Source organism: Leucoraja erinacea, chromosome 25, assembly GCF_028641065.1.
Source record: "Leucoraja erinacea ecotype New England chromosome 25, Leri_hhj_1, whole genome shotgun sequence".
NCBI lineage: Eukaryota > Metazoa > Chordata > Chondrichthyes > Rajiformes > Rajidae > Leucoraja > Leucoraja erinaceus.
Window position 1 is genome coordinate 12144174 of NC_073401.1, and position 19187 is coordinate 12163360.

General features: G+C 39.2%; 2 protein-coding genes across 2 annotated transcripts in view; one reads left to right on the plus strand and one right to left on the minus strand.

Annotated features, from left to right (window-relative positions):
- Positions 1-204: 204 nt before the first annotated feature.
- LOC129709381 (hydroxycarboxylic acid receptor 1-like) lies at positions 205-1998 on the plus strand. Its single transcript, XM_055655691.1, has one exon. It carries the CDS (start codon positions 555-557, stop codon positions 1455-1457), a length of 903 nt encoding a protein of 300 aa, XP_055511666.1. The 5' UTR covers positions 205-554; the 3' UTR covers positions 1458-1998.
- A 119-nt stretch (positions 1999-2117) lies between these two features.
- kntc1 (kinetochore associated 1) overlaps positions 2118-19187 on the minus strand; it is a 120292-nt gene continuing 103222 nt past the window's right edge. Inside the window, exons 57-64 of the mRNA XM_055655690.1 lie at positions 17460-17516; positions 14504-14558; positions 13181-13244; positions 10211-10340; positions 9386-9475; positions 6799-6944; positions 5339-5426; positions 2118-3215 (exon numbers count right to left, since the gene is read on the minus strand). Of these exons, the coding sequence (XP_055511665.1) occupies positions 3189-3215; positions 5339-5426; positions 6799-6944; positions 9386-9475; positions 10211-10340; positions 13181-13244; positions 14504-14558; positions 17460-17516 (657 nt within the window). The 3' untranslated portion in view covers positions 2118-3188. The remainder of the gene's footprint in view (positions 3216-5338; positions 5427-6798; positions 6945-9385; positions 9476-10210; positions 10341-13180; positions 13245-14503; positions 14559-17459; positions 17517-19187) is intronic.

Consider the following 19187-nt stretch of genomic DNA (forward strand, 5'->3'; position numbering starts at 1 on the left):
AGACAAAAATGCTGGAGAAACTCAGCGGGTGAGGCAGCATCTATAGAATGAAGGAAATAGGCGACGTTTCGAGTCGAGACCCTTCCTCAGTCTGAAGAAGGGTCTCGACCCGAAACGTTGCCTATTTCCTTCGCTCTATAGGTGCTGCCTCACCCGCTGAGTTTCTCCATTTTTTGTCTATCTTTGATTTTCAAGCATCTGCAGTTCCTTCTTAAACAAATATATGTTAAATTTGCTGAAATAGTCTGTCTGTTTAAAATTTATGAAACTCTTTGAAAAAGACAAATAGTAAATGATTTTTTCCACATCAGCAAATGGGTTAAATATGTAAAAATAATCTACAATTAATGCCAGTATTACATGTATAAATAACAACAGAAATTTCTCCACCAATATAAATGTGAACTAATAACCACTGCATCAGCACTAGAACCGAGTCAATTTACTTGCACCAGCCAACATGTTAAATGGGAACTGTTTGATTTGCATGGTCATATATAAGCCACTCTCACGTAAAATACAAGAGACTGTTGCTTGCAGCAGAGAGTGCAACAATGAATGTCACAAATGAATTAGATGAAACCAAACTACTGAATATCGTAGTACCATTGCTGTTGGTGGAATTTGTTCTTGGCTCAATTGGGAACGCCATTGCTTTGTGGATCTTCTGCTTTCGGATGAAACCTTCAAAACCAAGTATTGTTTATTTGTTTAACCTGACTCTAGCTGACTTTCTTTTGATGTGTTGCTTGCCATTTCGACTGGCTTACTATGTGAACGAAAAGAACTGGATTTTTGGGGACGGTGCTTGCCGTGTGCTATTATTTATGGTGTCTTTGAACCGAGCAGGAAGCATTGCTTTTCTCACTCTTGTCGCATTAGATCGCTATTTCAAAGTAGTTCATCCGCATCATAAACTGAACTCTCTATCTCAAGCACATGCAATAATTGGAGTGACTCTTATCTGGGCTATGATGATAGCAATGACCTCGTACCTTCTCTTTGAAAGTCATGTGTTTAAGCAGAATAACCTTACATTCTGTGAAAGTTTCAACTTGTACAATCCTTCAAATGTTGGTGCAACATGGCATGATGTTTTGTTTGTTGTTGAGTTTGTTGTACCACTGGCTGTCATCCTCTATTGTACTTACTCAATCGTTTCAAGACTTCGGCCCACAAAAAATGAAATCAGAAGAAAGTTCATGAAGGCTAAACGTGTCGTGGTGGCTGTGGCTGTGGTGTTTGTACTCAGTTTCCTGCCCAGCAACGTTGGAAGAATTGTTGTACTGTTGATGCAACCAAAGAAGGCTAAAGCTAGCAAGGAATACTGGGCAGCAGTTGAGGGCTTCTACGTTACACTCTGCCTAACCTACGTCAATAGCATGCTTGATCCAATTGTCTATTATTTCTCAAGTTCAAAATTTAAAAACATTTTACACCTAAAGCATTCAAAATAAGCTGGAAATGATCAATTCTCAAAACGCACCTGGCATTTCTACCACTAACAGCAACCAGTTCAGACAAGGAGAAAAGATCAGAATTACGTCATATTATGACAACTGGCACTTAAACCGGTTTAAAAGAAAACTTTATGCAAACCTCTGGGAGGCTGGTAGCAGGAAGGCAACAGAGTGCATACACCCACTGAAAATGCAAGAAGATCTGCTGAACATTGGACAATGGGAGTGAATCGAATGTAACTGAACTGGGGAGTTGCCTTACTATGCTGTACCATTGTCAATTTCCACCCATCTCATAACCAACAAGTGGTCAGAGAAGTCGCAGTATCTTAAGCTACTGTTCATGGTGATATATCTTTCCTTGCCTTCTCTGGATCATACAAGATCCTCAAGTGCTTGCATTTACAAATAAGTAGTGTTTGCAATATTAATTGTTCATTGTAATATGCTTCGATTTTTTTTTAAAATGTGCTCATTTGGTTTTCAAAACAGAAATAAAATAAACATCCCATTAACCAATATCTGAACAAAATAAATGTCAGTGAAAGTAACAATCTTAAATGTTTCATAACCGAGCTTAATTTTTCACAATCCTATTGCAGTCAATATCAATAAATAATTGTTTCCTTATTGTCACTGTAAATTTTAAACAGTGCAAGCAGTAAATGTGGATTTTAATTCAAGCATATTAAAGATTTTGTGAATCTTACAATCACAGAGATTTACAAAAACTTTGTTTACCAAAAAACAATCTATTTTTTCTAGATTACTTGTGTTAATCAGTTTTAACAATGCATGTAGTTTGATGGCATTTGAGCAATAAATAGTTTGGATGAATAAAGGTCTCATGTTACTTCTATTTTATGTCATTAATACACGAGGAGGTTGCAAAAATGATATACGAAGACTTTTAAATATTGCATGGAGACTTTAAAATAATCCTGTTGTTTCCATATACTGTAATGTATTTGGCAAATATTGCACATGGGTAGCCAAATACAATTTCTTCCAATTAACAGCAGTTTCAACAATCTCTGGAAGTCACAGAAGTTGACATTACATACTGCTTACTGAAAACGTGTATACTGGTGGATGTGAAAAGTCGCTCTATAAATAAAGTTTATATAAACAACATCTGTGTTAATGGAATACAAGCACATTAATCCACTTTTTCATCTCTCTTCAAGATGCCAGTTGACGACTTCCAGTAATCCCAAAGCAAAATACTGCAGATGCTGGAAATCCAAATTCAGTAAACGAATCCAGACTTTGTAACCACATAGAGTTGGCAAACATTGCACATTTGTCCAAAGGTCTCTTGATTTTAGTCAGAAACAAGAATGATGATTATCCCTTCCTTATTCTGGGAATGAGGTTGCTAAGAAACAAAGGAAAAAATCCAAAATCTAATGGGACAAATTGAAAGATCACAAGATAACAATAAGGTTATACATTCCTGACACAAACACACATCTAAGAATGTTAAACACCGTAGAATAGGTGCAAATCTGACTCGTGTTCTGAATAGCCCACCGAATGCTAGTCAGTGCATTTACCCACCTGCTATCGGAAACCTCCTTGGATATCATTTGTTAGTTGCCCCATTCATATAGATTTCAATATATTCTATCTTGACTACTGAGCAAATATTCTAATGCTAAGTATAACATGTACAAGAACGTGACAAAATTTCGAGCAACGTATTTTTCCACAGGAAGGTCAAGGAAGCTATTCCATCTGATCATCAAGAAACTCCTGTGGAATAAAATGTTCATAAAAATCATTAAAAATTCATTTAAAAAAAGTTATTCATTCTTTAAAAATATATTGAATTTATCATGAAAAACAAGGAAATGACAGAACAGTTAAATGAGTAGTTTGGTTCTGTCTTCCCTAAGGAAGACTTAAACAATCTCCCGGAGATACTAGGGGACCGAGGATCTTGTGGGAGGGAGGAACTGAAGGGAATCCACATTAGTCAGAAAATTGTGTTAGGTAAACTGTTGGGACTGAAGGCAGATAAATCCCCAGGGCCTGATGGTCTGCATCCCATAGATCTCAAGGAGGTGGCCCGATGCATTGGTGATCATTTTTCAATGTTCTCTCAATTCTAGATCAGTTCCTGTGAACTGGAGGGTAGCCAATGTAACTCCACTTTTTAAGAAAGGAGGGAGAGTGAAAACAGGGAATCATAGACCAGTTAGCCTTGCATCGGTTGTGGGGAATATGCTGGAGTCGATTATGAAAGATATTATAGCAGCGCATTTGGAAAGCAGTGATGGGGTCGGTCAAAGTCAGCATGGATTTATGAAGGGGAAATCATGTTTGACTAGTCTTTTGGAGGATGTAACAAGTAGAATGGATAAGGGAGTGTCAGTGGATGTGGCGTATCTGGACTTTCAAAAAATTTTTGACAAGGTCCCACACAAGAGATTAGTGTCCAAAATTAGAGCACATGGTATAGGGGGTAGGGCATTGACATGGATTGAGAACTGTTTGGCAGACAGGAAGCAAAGAGTAGGAATTAACGGGTCTTTTTCAGACTGACTGGCAGTGACTAGTGAGGTGTCACAAGGCTCGGTGCTGGGACCCGTTGTTTACAATATATATTAATGTTTTAGACGAGGGAATTAAATGTAACATCTCTAACTCTGCGAATGACACAAAGCTGGGTGGCAGTGTGAGCTGCAAGGAGGATGCTATGAAGCTGCAGGGTGACTTGAAAAGGTTTGGCGAGTGGGCAGAAGCATGGCAGATGCAGCATAATGTGGATAAATGTGAGGTTATCCACTTTGGTGCCATGAACAGGAAGGCAGATTATTATCTGGACGGTGTCAGATTAGGAGAAGCATGCAGGTACAGCAGGCAGTGAAGAAAGCTAATAGCATATTGGCCTTCATTGCGAGAGGATTTGAGCAAGGAGGTTCTACTGCAGTTGGCCATTGTGAGACCACACCTGGAGTATTGTGGGCAATTTTGGTCTCCTAATTTGAGGAAGGACATTATTGCTATTGAGGGAGTGCAGCGTAATTTCACCAGGTTAATTCCTGGGATGGCGGGACTGACATATGATGAAAGAATGGGTCGACTGGGCTTGTATTCATTTGAATTTAGGATGAGATCTTCTAGAAACATATAACATTTGGATTGGACAGGGTAGATGCAGGAAAAATGTTCCCGATGTTGGGGAAGTCCAGAACCAGCGGTCACAGTTTAAGAATAAGGGGTAGACTGAGATGAGGAACAACTTTTTCACCCAGTGTTGTGAATCTGTGGAATTCTCTGCCACAGAAGGCAGTGGATGCCAATTCATTGGATCTTTCCAAGAGAGATTTAGCTCTTAGGTCTAAGGGAATCAAGGGATATGGGGAAAAAAGCCAGAACGGGGCGCTGATTTTGGATGATCAGCCATGATCATATTGAACGGCGGTGCTGGCTCCAAGGGACGAATGGCTTACTCCTGCACCTATTTTCTATGTTTCTATATTAATTTTCTTAAAAGGAAAAAATCTGTTTTGGAGAATTGCTGATATACTGAGGGTGATAGCCAGTGGCCTTATCTTGCCTTAACTTGTGCATCCCTTTATCAGTGCGAATTGGGCTAGAGGCATCACAGACTTAAAGGCACAAAGTTATTTGCTGCCATCCTGTTTTTTGCATTAAGTTAGCTCCCTCTCGCTGGGTTACTCTAACCCGAGTCATCTAAATTTATGATTTCATTAATAAACAATACAAATGTTGTTAATCTGAGTAATACATTACAAGTTATTTTGTGAGAAACTATTTTATAACTTGTTATAATAGGACTTTTTGCCAAACATGAGAATGGCCTTATTGAAAGAAAATTCATGAAATAGACATTAAAAAATATATTGTACCTTTAAATAATCAAGAGAAATATTTGATTTGATGGGTCTTCCTTCATGCTTTAAGTAGTCAGTTACCACAGAGATAGCTTCATTGAGGCTGTAGGAGTAAAGGTAAATTAATTAAAATCAAGGAGAAATGAAAAAAGGACTTATTTTGGAGTATATGTACATGTTATACAATATCCAAAACATATATCTTGATTGCAACAAGATCTAACCTATATGAATAATCTATGTAGTTTAAATCCAACCACATGAACTTTGAATTCTTCAGTTTCACGTAATACCCAAACCACTTCCTCTGACCCATTCCCACCGCAGCGCGCGCACATTTCTCCCACTTGCTCCTTTCCCCTTCCCTGTATGCTCATCTCCCAATCCCCAAGTCCAATATTTCCCCTTTACCCCCCCCCCCCCCCCCCCCTCTTATCATTCCCTCTGGCTTTACATTTCCTTTTTATTTTCTTATCTGACACCTTTGTATACTTTTCACTTCCAGTCTTTGTTACTTATTCCACCCATCTGTTAACCACCCTCCTCTCACCTGTATCCACCTATCTCGACAGGCTTTTCCCCATCCAACTTTTCCCCCCATATTTCGCTCTGTCTGAAGGGTCCCAATCCGAAATGTCACCTGACCATTCCCTCCACAAATGCTGCCTCACCCACTGCGTTTCTGCATCACTTTGTCCTTTGCTGAGGATTCTAGCACCTGCAGTTTCTTGTGAAGATATTATCCATGTCCTATCAACATTATTACTTAAATTTAGAAGTGTGAAAGTGGATTTTGTTAAAACGTACAAGAACATGAGGGGTCTGGTCATGGTGGAAGTGGCGAGGTTGTTCCCTCTTGTGGGAGAATCTACACACAGTGACAGTTTAAAAATAAGTGATTGCCTATCAAAGAATCTCATTGGGCTGCAAGATTTTAGAATTCTTCCTTATCAATCTACCTCTGCCATAAAAGAGTTTTATTGATAGATAGAAGTAGAAAGATACTTGGTATGGAACGTGTGAAATTATTCCATGGGAAGAAAATACTGGTTGAAGGAAGGTACTAACAGATTTTCCATGTTTTTATTAAATGGCAAGGGCATATCCAGAACAGAAGTCACGTTAATCTCCCCGAACTCAGAATGTAACAGAGGGACACAAGAGACTGTAGATGCTGGAATCTTGAGCAAAATATATGCTGTTGGAGGAACTCAGCAGGCCAGGCAGCATCTGTAGATGAAAATGGACAGACATTTCGGATTGGGGCTTTTCGTCTGAAGAAGGATCTTGACCCGAAACAATGTCTGTTCAATTTCCTCCACAGATGCTGCCTCATGTGCTGAGTTCCTCCAGCAGGTTGTTTTTTTGTTAAGAATCATAAAGACAAGCAAAACTAAATGTCCGTAAAGAATCTAGATCATTATTTGTCAAATAATTTCCATTTATTCATATACTCCCACTCATTTTATACTTACCAGCTCCTATTTACAAGGTAATTCACAAGTTCTTTCACACGATTGTTATCAATCATGTATTGCTTTAGAAAAGGAAAATATTTTGATCCAATAAGCATCTCGTAGCTTTTCTTGTCTGCAATGCTACCCAACGCCAACTCCTTAATCTTTGAAGATTAAAACAAAGTAGAGGACTTTTTAGAGCTTTTAAAACAAGAAGTGACACCTGTTTAAATTGGTGGTTTGCTAAAGTAACTCAAGCTCGCAACTTATAGCCTGCATATAACCCAATACATTAAGAGTCAATTAATATAGCAATTCTGATGAAAGATCAACTGAGAACCACAAAATTGTTTCTATCTCTTTAAACATTGTCAGTAATATTTGTTTTTATTTTAGATTTCCAGCTGCCACAGATACCAAGCTTTAACCAAAGTAGCAGATTAGTTTGGTAATAGAACCTCTGATGTACCATCTTTCAAACAGAATCAGAGTTAAATTTAGTGGTTAAACAAGCAGCGTCAAATTAACAACCAAAAAGTTAAATAGTCGATTCCCTGTATCACTGACATTAGAAGGGAAGACCAAGTGCAGTTCCACTCAGAAGGCTGGCTGGATAATTGAACCAAGACAAGGGAGGAATACAAGATGGAAGGCAATTGTTGATGAGGGATAAGGTCATAGTGAGAACATGAATCCACTGCAATTTTTGAGTTTCAAGTATCACAAATGGGAAGGGATGATGGAGGCAAGAAAAGACAGAACTCTGGACAAAAGCCACCAATGCATATGGCACATTTTGCATGTTGGAATTCTGCATTGGACAGATACAAACCCTATCGCTAATACATTTTTCACGCATCAATGATTTTTTGCAAGGGTCTTTAACGTTTCTTTTTTACCAGTGGATAATTTATTCATGTCTTTTGAGTTCTTGCAAACTTTAAAACCAAAATTATTCCCGTGCTCCACATATGCAATTACTCATTTTTAGTCTTGGTTTCTGGTTCCTGACCCAAACCTGCCTGCTCCTGACCCATGGCACGGTTTTCACCTGCCAGCAACATCAAAGCCCCACCTTGCTATTTACAACCACTAACTTGGTCCAAAATTCAACGTTTACCCAAATCTTTCCCCATCAACTTTTTCCCATTAATGTTGGTTGAAACAGCTCAAAAAATCATTAGAGTTATGTCCTCACCACGAATCCTAAACAATTTAATAAGATTTTATATATACAATACAATACAATTTATTTGTCACTTGAACCTCATAGAGGGTCAAATGAAATGTTGTTTCTGCAGTCATACACACGAAAAAAAGACCCAAGACACAACACAATTTACACAGACATCCATCACAGCGCATCTCCTCCTCGCTGTGATGGAAGGCAAAAAAACGTATCTCTCCCCTGCATTCCCCATCCCCTCCCGATGTCAGAATCAAAGCCTCCGGCGGGCGATGGTAATTGTCCCGTGGCCATTAACGCCGCGCCGGACGATGCAAGGCAGCGCCCCGGGTCTTGTTGTTGGAGCCCCCGGCGGGCGCTAGCAAAGTCCCGCAGCCGTTGAAGCCGCGCTGGGCGATGTCAGGCCCCGCTCCAGGTACTCCTCGACCCCGCGACTCGGGCGGGAGAAGTCGCCGTTGTGGAAGCCCCGAAAAGCGGTCTCCCAGCAGGGACCCGCGGGCTCCCAGTATTACTGTCCACCGGACCTGTGGTTGGAGCCTCCGAATCTCCGAGGGTCGGGTCGCAGCAGCGCGCCACCACCGCTCCACCCGCTCCGGACTCGGCCAGCTCCGCGATGGTGAGTAGGTCCGCAGCTCCGTAACTGGAGCCCCAGGTCGTTCCTGCTGGAGGCCGCTCCACGTTGCAGCCCCAATGACAACGGAGACCCGACAGGGAAAAGGTCGGGTTCTCCGTGCAGGGGAAAGATTTTAAAAGTTTCCCCCCCACACACACACACACACACACATACACACACACATACACAAAAAATACCCCATCAAAAAAAAATAAAAACTACATTAAAACGGGACAAAAAATAACAAAAAGACAGACGGACTGCAGAGGCCGCTGCGAAGCGAGTTTAACTAGTTTAACTAGTCAACTAGTTTAACATTAATCTGACAACATGCTTCTCACAAAAAATGAATATTGACTGTAATGCATAAAACAGTACAGCAGAAGAACAGGCCCTTCGGCGCACAATATCTGTGCCAAACATGATGTCCATCTTTTATCTGCCTGCACATAATCCCCATCCCTCCATTCCCTGCATATCCATGTGCCTATTTAAAAGTATCTTAAATGCCACTATCGTATGCCTCAACCACCATCCCCTGCAGCGCGTCCCAGGCACTCTCCACCCTCTGCTAAAAAAATGCCCCCGCACATCTCCTTTAAAATTCGTTCCTTTCACTTTAAAGCAATGCCCTCTAGTATTTAATTTTTCCATCCTGGGAAAAAGGTTTTGACTGTCTACCCCTCTCATAATTTTAATGTTAGCTCATTTAATTATTCAGATCCTTGGGATAATGTCCAAAACAATAACATTTTATAAACCTTTAGAGGCAACACTTTCAGTATTGGCATGCCTATTTTTTGTACCTTGGATGCATATCCTGCAACCTCTCCCGTTGTCATGTGATCAACAACTTGCTGCAAAAGGGTCACAGAATCAACAGACAAGAGAAATCCCTTTAATCAAAAAGAGAGAAATATTATACAACATTATTTAAACATATGTTCTGTATGTCATAGACAAATATTTAAAATGTGTATATTAATTCATATTTCCAAAGGAGATATGTTCATGCACTGGAAATGCAAGGAACAGCAGATGCTGGAATCTTGAGTTGAAACAGAAAATGCTGGAGGAACTCAGCATGTCAGGCAGCATCTGTGGAGGACATGAATTAATAGGCCAAATGTGTAGGAAGGAACTGCATCTCTGGGATAGGAATGGGTGACATTTCGTGTCGAGACCCTTCTTCAGACTGAGAGTCATGGGAGAGGGAGACACAGAGATAAGGAAGTGTAAGCTGTGAAAACGCGACATCAAAAGAGATGAAATTCAAGGAAAATGTAGAGTAGATCATTGTTAGCTTGTTTGGGGTCCTGATCCGAAACATCATCTATACCATGTCCTCATCAGAAGGTGCTTGACTTGCTGAGTTGCTCCAGCACTTTGTGTTATGTTCATACACTGGTTTATCTTGTTTTAGTTATCTGCTTGGCGGGAGTAACATGACATCCCATTTATTTCTATTACCTTAATTGATTATAAATAACTAAAGTCATCATCTCCAGTCTAAATTAAGTTACACAACACAATCATATTAAGTTGCATTCAGCCTCAGACTTCCAGTATTTCTGCCAGTAAACAAATACTCATGCAAATAGCTGATGTTTATTGCTTCAAAAACGTCATACCTGTATTTGCTGTTTCTTTTTTTCTGCTGAAGGGATAAGCAGCAAACAACCTAGAGCAAACGCTGACAACTTCAGCTGGACGTATTGCTTTGCAATACCAATCAAATCGAGATCAGGTACAACAGGACATCTTTAGGATCAGAAAATAAATGGGATAAAAAGCATTTTACCATCACACAAGATAAGATCAACTTAATGAGAAAACCTTTCAGATAAATGAAAATGAAACAAAATGTCAATGCCAGAAGCTTTTTTCCCAGACGTAATAAATTGTCATTTTATGTATTTTCACATGGACTTTGTATAAACACACAGTGCCTTGGATAAATTTACACTTCAAAATGCATTAAGAAAGATGCGTCTGGAACGATAACATTCATTCAGCCAAAAAATCAGTGCTTAAAGTGGAACTGTTCCATCGTCTACTCTTCTGCTTCCACTCGTTCTTGTATCCAGAGCAAGAGTGGATAAGCTTCCTATTGCCCTATCGTCCCTTCCACCAATGTCCTTATTCTATGGATTGTATTCTATAATTTACACTAAGAAGTCAACACTACCTGACATATCTTTTCCTCTCTCCACAACATCCCTATGAGATTGTTCCCACTGGGACCCTGGGTCATTTTTCCATCTTCACCAACAACTACCCCATTTCTCACAGCACCTTCCCATGCAACCCCTGGAGAAGCAACACCTGCTCCTTTTACCGCTGTCCTGCATCCGTAAACTCTTTTCAGATGGAGCTGTGATTTACTTTTTCCTTTCAGTGCTTGCATCGTGAACACTTTGTTATAAATAAACTTAATACAGATGGGTCAATTGCTTTGCAGAACAATTCTGTCATGGGTAAGCCAGAGCTTTATTCACTACTACTATCCCACTCTTACTCTGATCTCTCTGCCTTTGCACATCTCCAACAAAGTGGAAAGTATGATCAAGGAACAGCACCTGACTTACCCGCAGGACCCAATTTAGAATTCAACAATTTCAGGTATTTGGCCAGTTCTGATGCATTAATTCTCCCTCCATGGATGCTGCCTAATTGCTGGGTATTTTCAGTAATGCCTTTTATTTTAGATTATTAGCAACTGGTGTATTCTGTATCTCAAAGTTCAGGTTGTTTCCTTTATCTCTTCCCCTCATTATACCTACTCCAGCCAGATTACCTGCAAGGAAAAACACTTCACCACCCTGTCTAAATTGGTACCAATATGTTTGTCATTCAATCTCTCGTGATCTCTTTCGCAGACATTCTTTGTTCTGCGAAGCCTCCCACCTTCATTGCTACTTAAAACAGGCGTGTTTTCCAACATGATCGTTTTGATGAAATTCTGCTTTTCACACTCCAAATACTGTCTGATCTGTTAAGTATTTGAAAACATTTTTTGTTGACACATTTTGCGAAAGATTGTCATAAAATATATTGGATGCAAAATATTCAGATGGTGACTAAATATTATAAGAGAGCCAAAACATAGCTAACTTTGCAAAATGGGATAGTTTGATGATAAAATGAATGGCATGAACCATATTTGAGAACCAAATATAATAAACGGTTAAAAATAATCATCATCTTTTTATAAAGAGTAAATGTGATGTTTTTTATTGTTCACAATTTCAGGATAGCCCAGTCAATAAATTAATTGTAGAGCTGTCACAATTATCATATGAAACTTTGTAAAAAAAAGTTTTGTTCAATAATTAAAATCCTTGACAGAACCGTTAAAGGTTGAAGACATAAAGCTGATGGGTTGGAAACAAAGGTTGCTAAATGGAGGCAACCATGACTTGGTATGTACCTTCTTGATCAGTCTGCTTGGTGCATTGTCTCACTTATTGCAAGGTGGAATACTGTGGCACAGAAAAGGGATTCATATGGCTAGGGCTTTATGAAGAGTTCTTGCAAGCGGTATAAACTCTGCCATTTGACACTCAAGGTGTAAGCTATTGCTGTGGGAATGGAAGTCCAGGTCAAGTCCAAGTCCAGATTGGTCCTCTGCATCTGACTCAGGTTAGTGCAGGTGGCAGGAACCAGCACAATGTATAAAAATGACATCCATGTTATTGTAACACTAATTCAACAACATCATAAAATAGGAACGGTATGAGACCACTTGACCCCTCAATTGCCTGCCCCGCAATGTAATATGACCAGGGGTGGTCTAGCCCAGGCTTCTGTGTTTTCTGTAGGGAATATGAAAATATGGGAAGTACATTGATGAATTAAGCTGGGTGTGTAAGAATTTTGAACTGATGGATGGTGTTCTGCTAGGTATAAAAGTGCAACGGTTGAAGTCTTCAGAGCTTTGGAATCCATCGTTCATGAACAGTCTATTTACTGAGAAGGTTGTAGAATATCTTGACTTTCACTGGTATCTCAGTGGGCTGAGGAAGGAGCCTGGAGAAAGGGAAACCCACACAGTCATGGGCAGAAGGTGCAAATTCTGCACAGACAATACTGGAGGTCCACATGTTGATCAAAATTTTTTTATGTTTTAGTGTTCAGTAAAAGTAATGGCCAACAGAAAGTGAATGTGCATCATGACTGAAATTCCCACAAAATGGCATGAGAAAATAGTCGTTAATTTTAGACAGTTTGCAAGCAAAACAAAATTTGGCATTTGAATTTTAAATACACAAAAAAATTAATGAACCTGTTTTACAGACTGTGATCATAAAATGCCTGTAGATAAAGAAACTCAGTAACCAGCTTCTCTATGAGTCACTGCATCATTAATGCAGGCCTCAATACTTCTGTATCCATCAATTCTAAAGCAATTTCCAACAGACTTTCCCAGTGTGGAAGAGCAAGCAAGAAATATGCATTTATTTATGTTCCATAAATTCCAAATGGAATTCCCAGAATGTGTCCAAATCTTCACATTAATTTTCTGGACCTAACATTGTAATGGGGATCAAAACAGTTCATTTGCACGCAGGCTTATCTGATTTATATTTGGTAGCACTTACTTGATCACAAGCAGAAATGATTCATAGCAATCTTTCAGTTGTTTTGGACTTGGTGGACACGAGGCTGAATAAAGATATATATAAAAAAGGATATAATTTCAAAATTACACATTTTCTTTCAGAACAGTGGTCACAATTTTTAATGGGACTGTGTAAAGGTTTCAAAGCAAGCACATCGATGGGAGCATTTCTAAAGATATTTTATTTAACAATCAAATAGTCATTATCTTAAGTAAAGCATTAAGCCAAATCAAGTATAGGTCCACTCATGAAAGATGCATGTGCTTTGCTGCATTCTCCTACATATTTTGGGCCGTATGCTTCAGTATTTCGGAATTGGATACTGCGGCACAGAACTTTAAAATAAATCATATCCCGGGAGGGGGGGGGGGGGCGGGGGAAGTGTTGCATTTTCATTATTTATCCAGAATTGTTTCAATACCCATCCCAAATTTACTCATTGACTAAGACTCCATTGTTCTCTGAGTAGAGAATTCAACAGATTTACCACCCTCTGGATAAATATCTTACATTTTATGTTTAGACTTGGACCCGGGTCCTTGACCTAGGAAAAGCCCTCGCCAAGAAAAATAGGTTAGACTAAATCCGGGAAGAATAGTGCATGTTTCATGTTTCGAGGAATTAATCAGCCACTGGTAGCGCTGGATAAAAGTAATTCAACAATCTGCTTATCATTTCATTGAGTAAAACATCTTTTGTTGCACTAGACGATTTGCTGAATTGCTCTACGTATCTGAGCCTGTTTCTCTTGCTATATCATATTCTAATAGACTTACTTCCACCTTCACCCTCCAAGTCAACCAGATTGTTTACCCTGAAGAACAAGTTCATCCATCTTTCCAAATTGAAGGGCATGGAACAGAACAGAGGGCACACGGGGGTTTAAGGGAAGGAACTGGAGAGGAATGGGATTTTTGATCTTTTTAGAATCCTTTATTATTATTACTATATACTATTATTTAATATTAATTATTTTACTGTCAATATCTTAAAGGCATACAGCTCATTCCTCTGTACTTTAAAAACAATTTGTGACCATTGTTTTTTCACCCACCACATAGCTGATGTCCACTCTAACAGTATTTGGTGGTCTATCGGGAGGGGTTACACCACTTACCAAGCAAAGCTTCACCTTCACTTTATATATGATTTTGAAATTTAAGACACCTTTATAAAAATGATTGTATCATTATCTATCATTAGAGCCTACATCTGTAAAACAACTCAAAAAGACAGACTCTGACTATTGCATCTACAATTGGGTTTTGAGTGGAAATCCATTTCAAAAGAACGATTTCTTACCTGTAAGGAAAGGTGCAAGTATTACACTGCGCCATGCTCTGGTAAAATTGGGAATCTGTGCAAAATAAATGTACTTTTCAACAATGGGTGAAAGAGCATTACCTCCATAAATGAACAGAAATTTAAGAATTTGTAATATGAAGAAGCAAATTCACTTTTGAAGCTGCAAATATGTCATATTGAAATACCCAAGTTGCACTCTGGACCTGACGAATCAATATTTGCCAACATGATTGCCTGACAGACTTTCATGAATATATTACTGATGTTTCCTTCCATTTTGAGTTGAGAGAAAAATATAAGGACAAAAGCTGAGCATAAGGGTAAGTAAAAGAAGGAAAATACCATGTGTGTGTGCGCAAGAGAAAACATAGGCAGTTCTGAATGAAAATAAGCTGAAGATTAACAAACATATGATCAGAGAGGGTAACCAACGCAGGCAAGTATTGGCTAATGAGAACGGCCTGAGTTCGCATTAGTTGGTGAATGAATGGCACAAATAGAAATAAATGAGCATGATTTAGGTGAAGGAGATTAGTTTAACCTCTCATAATTTTCTGTGCGGACACTCTGGGCCAAAGCTCCAGTGTCTGTGCTGTGCCATTTTATAATTATGGGCGTGATAAATGATTAAATAAACCTAGATCAATTTATAAATAAGCATATTAATAAATGTATTGCTATATAGTTGTGAAGTGACAAAGACTTTGAAATTAATATGCCAGGATACTCAACTTTTCTAAAAGTTGCCCCCTTACCAATTTTGCTTATCTCTTCTAAATAAGCAAAATTGATAAGGGGGCAAGATGGCCACAATAATAAAAAGATGGCATAAAGATAGTACAGAATAAGGAGCTGAGCTCATTAAATCGATTAGTAAAATCACCTGTGGAACTAAAACAACAGATGGGCAGAAAACATTGTTGAGAGTTATGCCCCTGTCCCACTTAGGAAACCTGAACGGAAACCTCTGGAGACTTTGTGCCCCACCCAAGGTGTCCGTGCGGTTCCCGGAGGTTTTTGTCAGTCTCCCTACCTGCTTCCACTACCTGCAACCTCCGGCAAAAGCCTGCCCCACCCAAGGTTTCCGTGCGGTTCCTGGAGGTTGCAAGTGGTTGCCGGAGGTTGCAGGTAGTGGAAGCAGGTAGGGAGACTGACAAAAACCTCCGGGAACCTTGGGTGGGGCGCAAAGTCTCCAGAGGTTTCCGTTTAGGTTTCCTAAGTGGGACAGGGGCATAATACAGAAACAACCAAAAATAAAGTCAATGGTGTGAGGTTGTTGTCAGTCCATAAAATTCTGGAAAAAATAATGACTTCTGTTGTTCATGATCTGCTTCAACAATTGAGATATGTTATCAGGTGTAATACAGCCACATCTGTTGATGATACAGAAAAGCATTAGGGAGGGGAGTGAGGGGTTTAGCTGAATATCATGTGGAAAATTGAGGATACCACCTTTGGTGGAAAAATGTAGGAGTGTTGTTTGCGTGCTGAAAGATTGAATGACGTTGCTGTTCAGAGGGGCATAGAAACATAGAAATTAGGTGCAGGAGTAGGCCATTCGGCCCTTCGAGCCTGCACCGCCATTCAATATGATCATGGCTGATCATCCAACCCAGCATCCCGTACCCGCCTTCTCTCCATACCCTCCGATCCCCTCGGCCACATCTAACTCCCTCTTAAATATAGCCAATGAACTGGCCTCAACTACCCTCTGTGGCAGAGAGTTCCAGAGATTCACCACTCTCTGTGTGAAAAAAGTTCTCCTCATCTCGGTTTTAAAGGATTTCCCCCTTATCCTTAAGCTGTGACCCCTTGTCCTGGACTTCCCCAACATCGGGAACAATCTTCATCAATTATGCTGGGTATATCAAACTATGCATGGGTATATTGTACAATTCAGGAGGTAAGTGATGTATTGGCCTTTACAGCAACAGTTTCACAGTTCAAGCATTGATACAGTACATCCAGATTCTACAGGGCCATAGTGAGGCTGCAGCTGAAATATTAAGTACAGGTTTGGTCTTCCCACCAAAAGGAAGGTTACGCACAAAAAGAAATGCATGCACCGAGGGTTTAACACACTGAAGCCTGGGATGGCAAATCTGTTGTATAAGGAAATACTTAACGGACTTGGCCAAAATCCTTGAGTTTAGAAAAAAAAGTGACCTCAATAAAATATACAAAATTATTTTGTGGTTTCACCGTGTAGCTGCAGAGCTGACAGTTCCCATGGTTGTTGACAATCAGACGTTGTCATCTCAAATTTGTGTTGGCCTTGCAGAACAAAGATGCAAAAAAAACATCTTTGTTCAGAGGTTTGCACATTTTTAGAACTCTCCACTGGATTCAGTCAGAGAAGATGAACAGCTCAGCATAATCAAGATAGAAATGGACACATTTTTGATATTAAAGGAATCAGTGAATAATAATGCAGGAAACTGGCTTTAAAGTGAAGATTAGCATGATCTTATTTAATGGTGATGCTGCCAATCTCATATAATGTAACAGCCATAGAAGCACCATATCAATATCATTCCAATATCAATATCAAATCATTTTAGTATCCCCAAGTTATCCACCAATTGCTCTTTAATGGTAATTTAAGTTCCTACTTAATCTCAGCCTCCTTCTGCACAAAAGACTAATCAAAAATGATTTAATGTCATCATCGCCATTTCTTTATTGACCTTCCTAATTTCTCAACTTTAGTTCTAAGAGATTTAACGGAGCTACAACATGACAAAGGACTAATTGAGAAATTGATCATTGGACAATGATTACATTTGCGAAGGTTTGCAACTGTGGAGCCGAGAACCTATTTTGCACTTTCACATAAAGGAATGGACAATCATCAATGCCATCTCATCATTTTAAAATGTTTAAATGTTTAAATCTTAACATCGCAAAAGATCAGCAATAGGTCTACCACCATACAAAGTAAAATTCTACATACCTGCCATAAAGACAGAACTGCAGTGACTGCTTCTAAAACTTTACTCAGGTAATCAGTCTGTACAAAAACAAACATTGAATATTAGTACAAAACCATATGAGCAAAAGTGCATAAGTAGTATTTCAAAATATAATTAAAAGTATGAAAGCAATATAAAGGATGAGCCTCTGAACGCTACTTGTTGAAATATTCCTATTTCAATATTTTATAAAAACAGCAATAAAAATTGAACTAGTTTGAATATGGAAATTCATAAATGTTCCGTCTGTAAACAGAAGATTGTTTCTGATCTTCTTTTACACTATTACATTGCGACATCACACCAAAGTGATTTGACACAGGTTTAAATATGGAAATTACGACCATGCAAGTGGCCATGAGTACGGAGGGGAAAGAGGAAAAACAGCTGGTCTCACAACAGTGACCCAGTATCATTTTAAACACAGAATATGCTATGGTTAAGGATGGTGATGACAATAACATCTGTCTCTACATCTTGATCATCTCCTCTATTGTTCATTAACCTCATCATCAAAATGTGTGTCTAACCACCAGTCCCGCATGAGTAATATTCCACCAACTGTAAAAAGAACATTACAAATTATCTTTATTCTATCACCACCAATTATCACTCGCTAACACTGTCATTTGCTCAGTCCGATTATTTGTAGCCACGATGTGTTGTTGAAACTTGAAATGAGATTCTATTTTTATCTTTTCATCTCAGTGGTCACAATGCTGTTGCATACCTTCAGTTATCTTAATGTGTAGGAAGGAACTGCAGATACTGGTTTAAACCGTAGACACAAAATGCTGAAGTAACACAGCGGGCCAGGCTGTTATCTTAAGCTTATCTAATTGTAAAGGCACAGTCTACCAGGACCATGCCTGAGTCTTATAGAACAATTAATTCAGCAGCATTGACACTAGTATTTCAAATGCCCATCTAATTTTCTTTTGAAAGCCTTGATTGACTGCATCAGTTTTCCATCTTTCTTACAGGCTGTGACAAGATCATAAACACTCTAATTAATGTTATTTTTTAAAAGAGCATTTCCACGTGTTCATTATCTATCACTTTGAAATCGTATCCTCTGGGTCTTGAACCATCCTTTACAGAGAAGCTTTTTTTAAACGTATCGAAATATATCATAATCTTGAACATTCCCTTTAAACCTCACCCACCAGTCGTCTTTGCTTTTGGAGAAAAATCCAGCCTTCTCCAATCTAATCACAAAGCCAAAATTCCTTATCCCCAAACCTTTCCAACAAGTCCCTTTTGCAACTCCTTGGGATTTTAGCATCCTTCCTAGCCAATAGCAACTGGAATTGAATGCAAGCTTCAGTGTTTTACATCAATTCAACATAGCTTTGTACACTTTGCCCTTTTTGGTCAAGCATAAGAAGTCCTATGTAATCTTTCTCACAATATGCCCTGCCATTTAAGTTTCCTGGTTAGGAACAACCAAATGATGGCTATCCCCTACATACAAACAAGCATTTGGAAGATGTTGGCATTGCAGGATGAATTTGTCGGCTGTGCAGGGCTGTGGGCTTTCCGTCAAGCAAAGACAGGGCATTTTCATGTGCTTTCTCTGTTTCTATTTACTTCTGATTTGAGTGATTGAAAGACAAAGCATGGAAACGCGTTAGTCGGCCCACTGGGGCCATGCTGATCATCAATCACACGTTCACATTAGTTCTATGTTATACCACTTTTTCCATCCA

Coding starts and splice junctions, on each gene's coding strand:
- LOC129709381 (XM_055655691.1), top strand. CDS start 555: ATGAATGTCACAAATGAATTAGATGAAACCAAACTACTGAATATCGTA.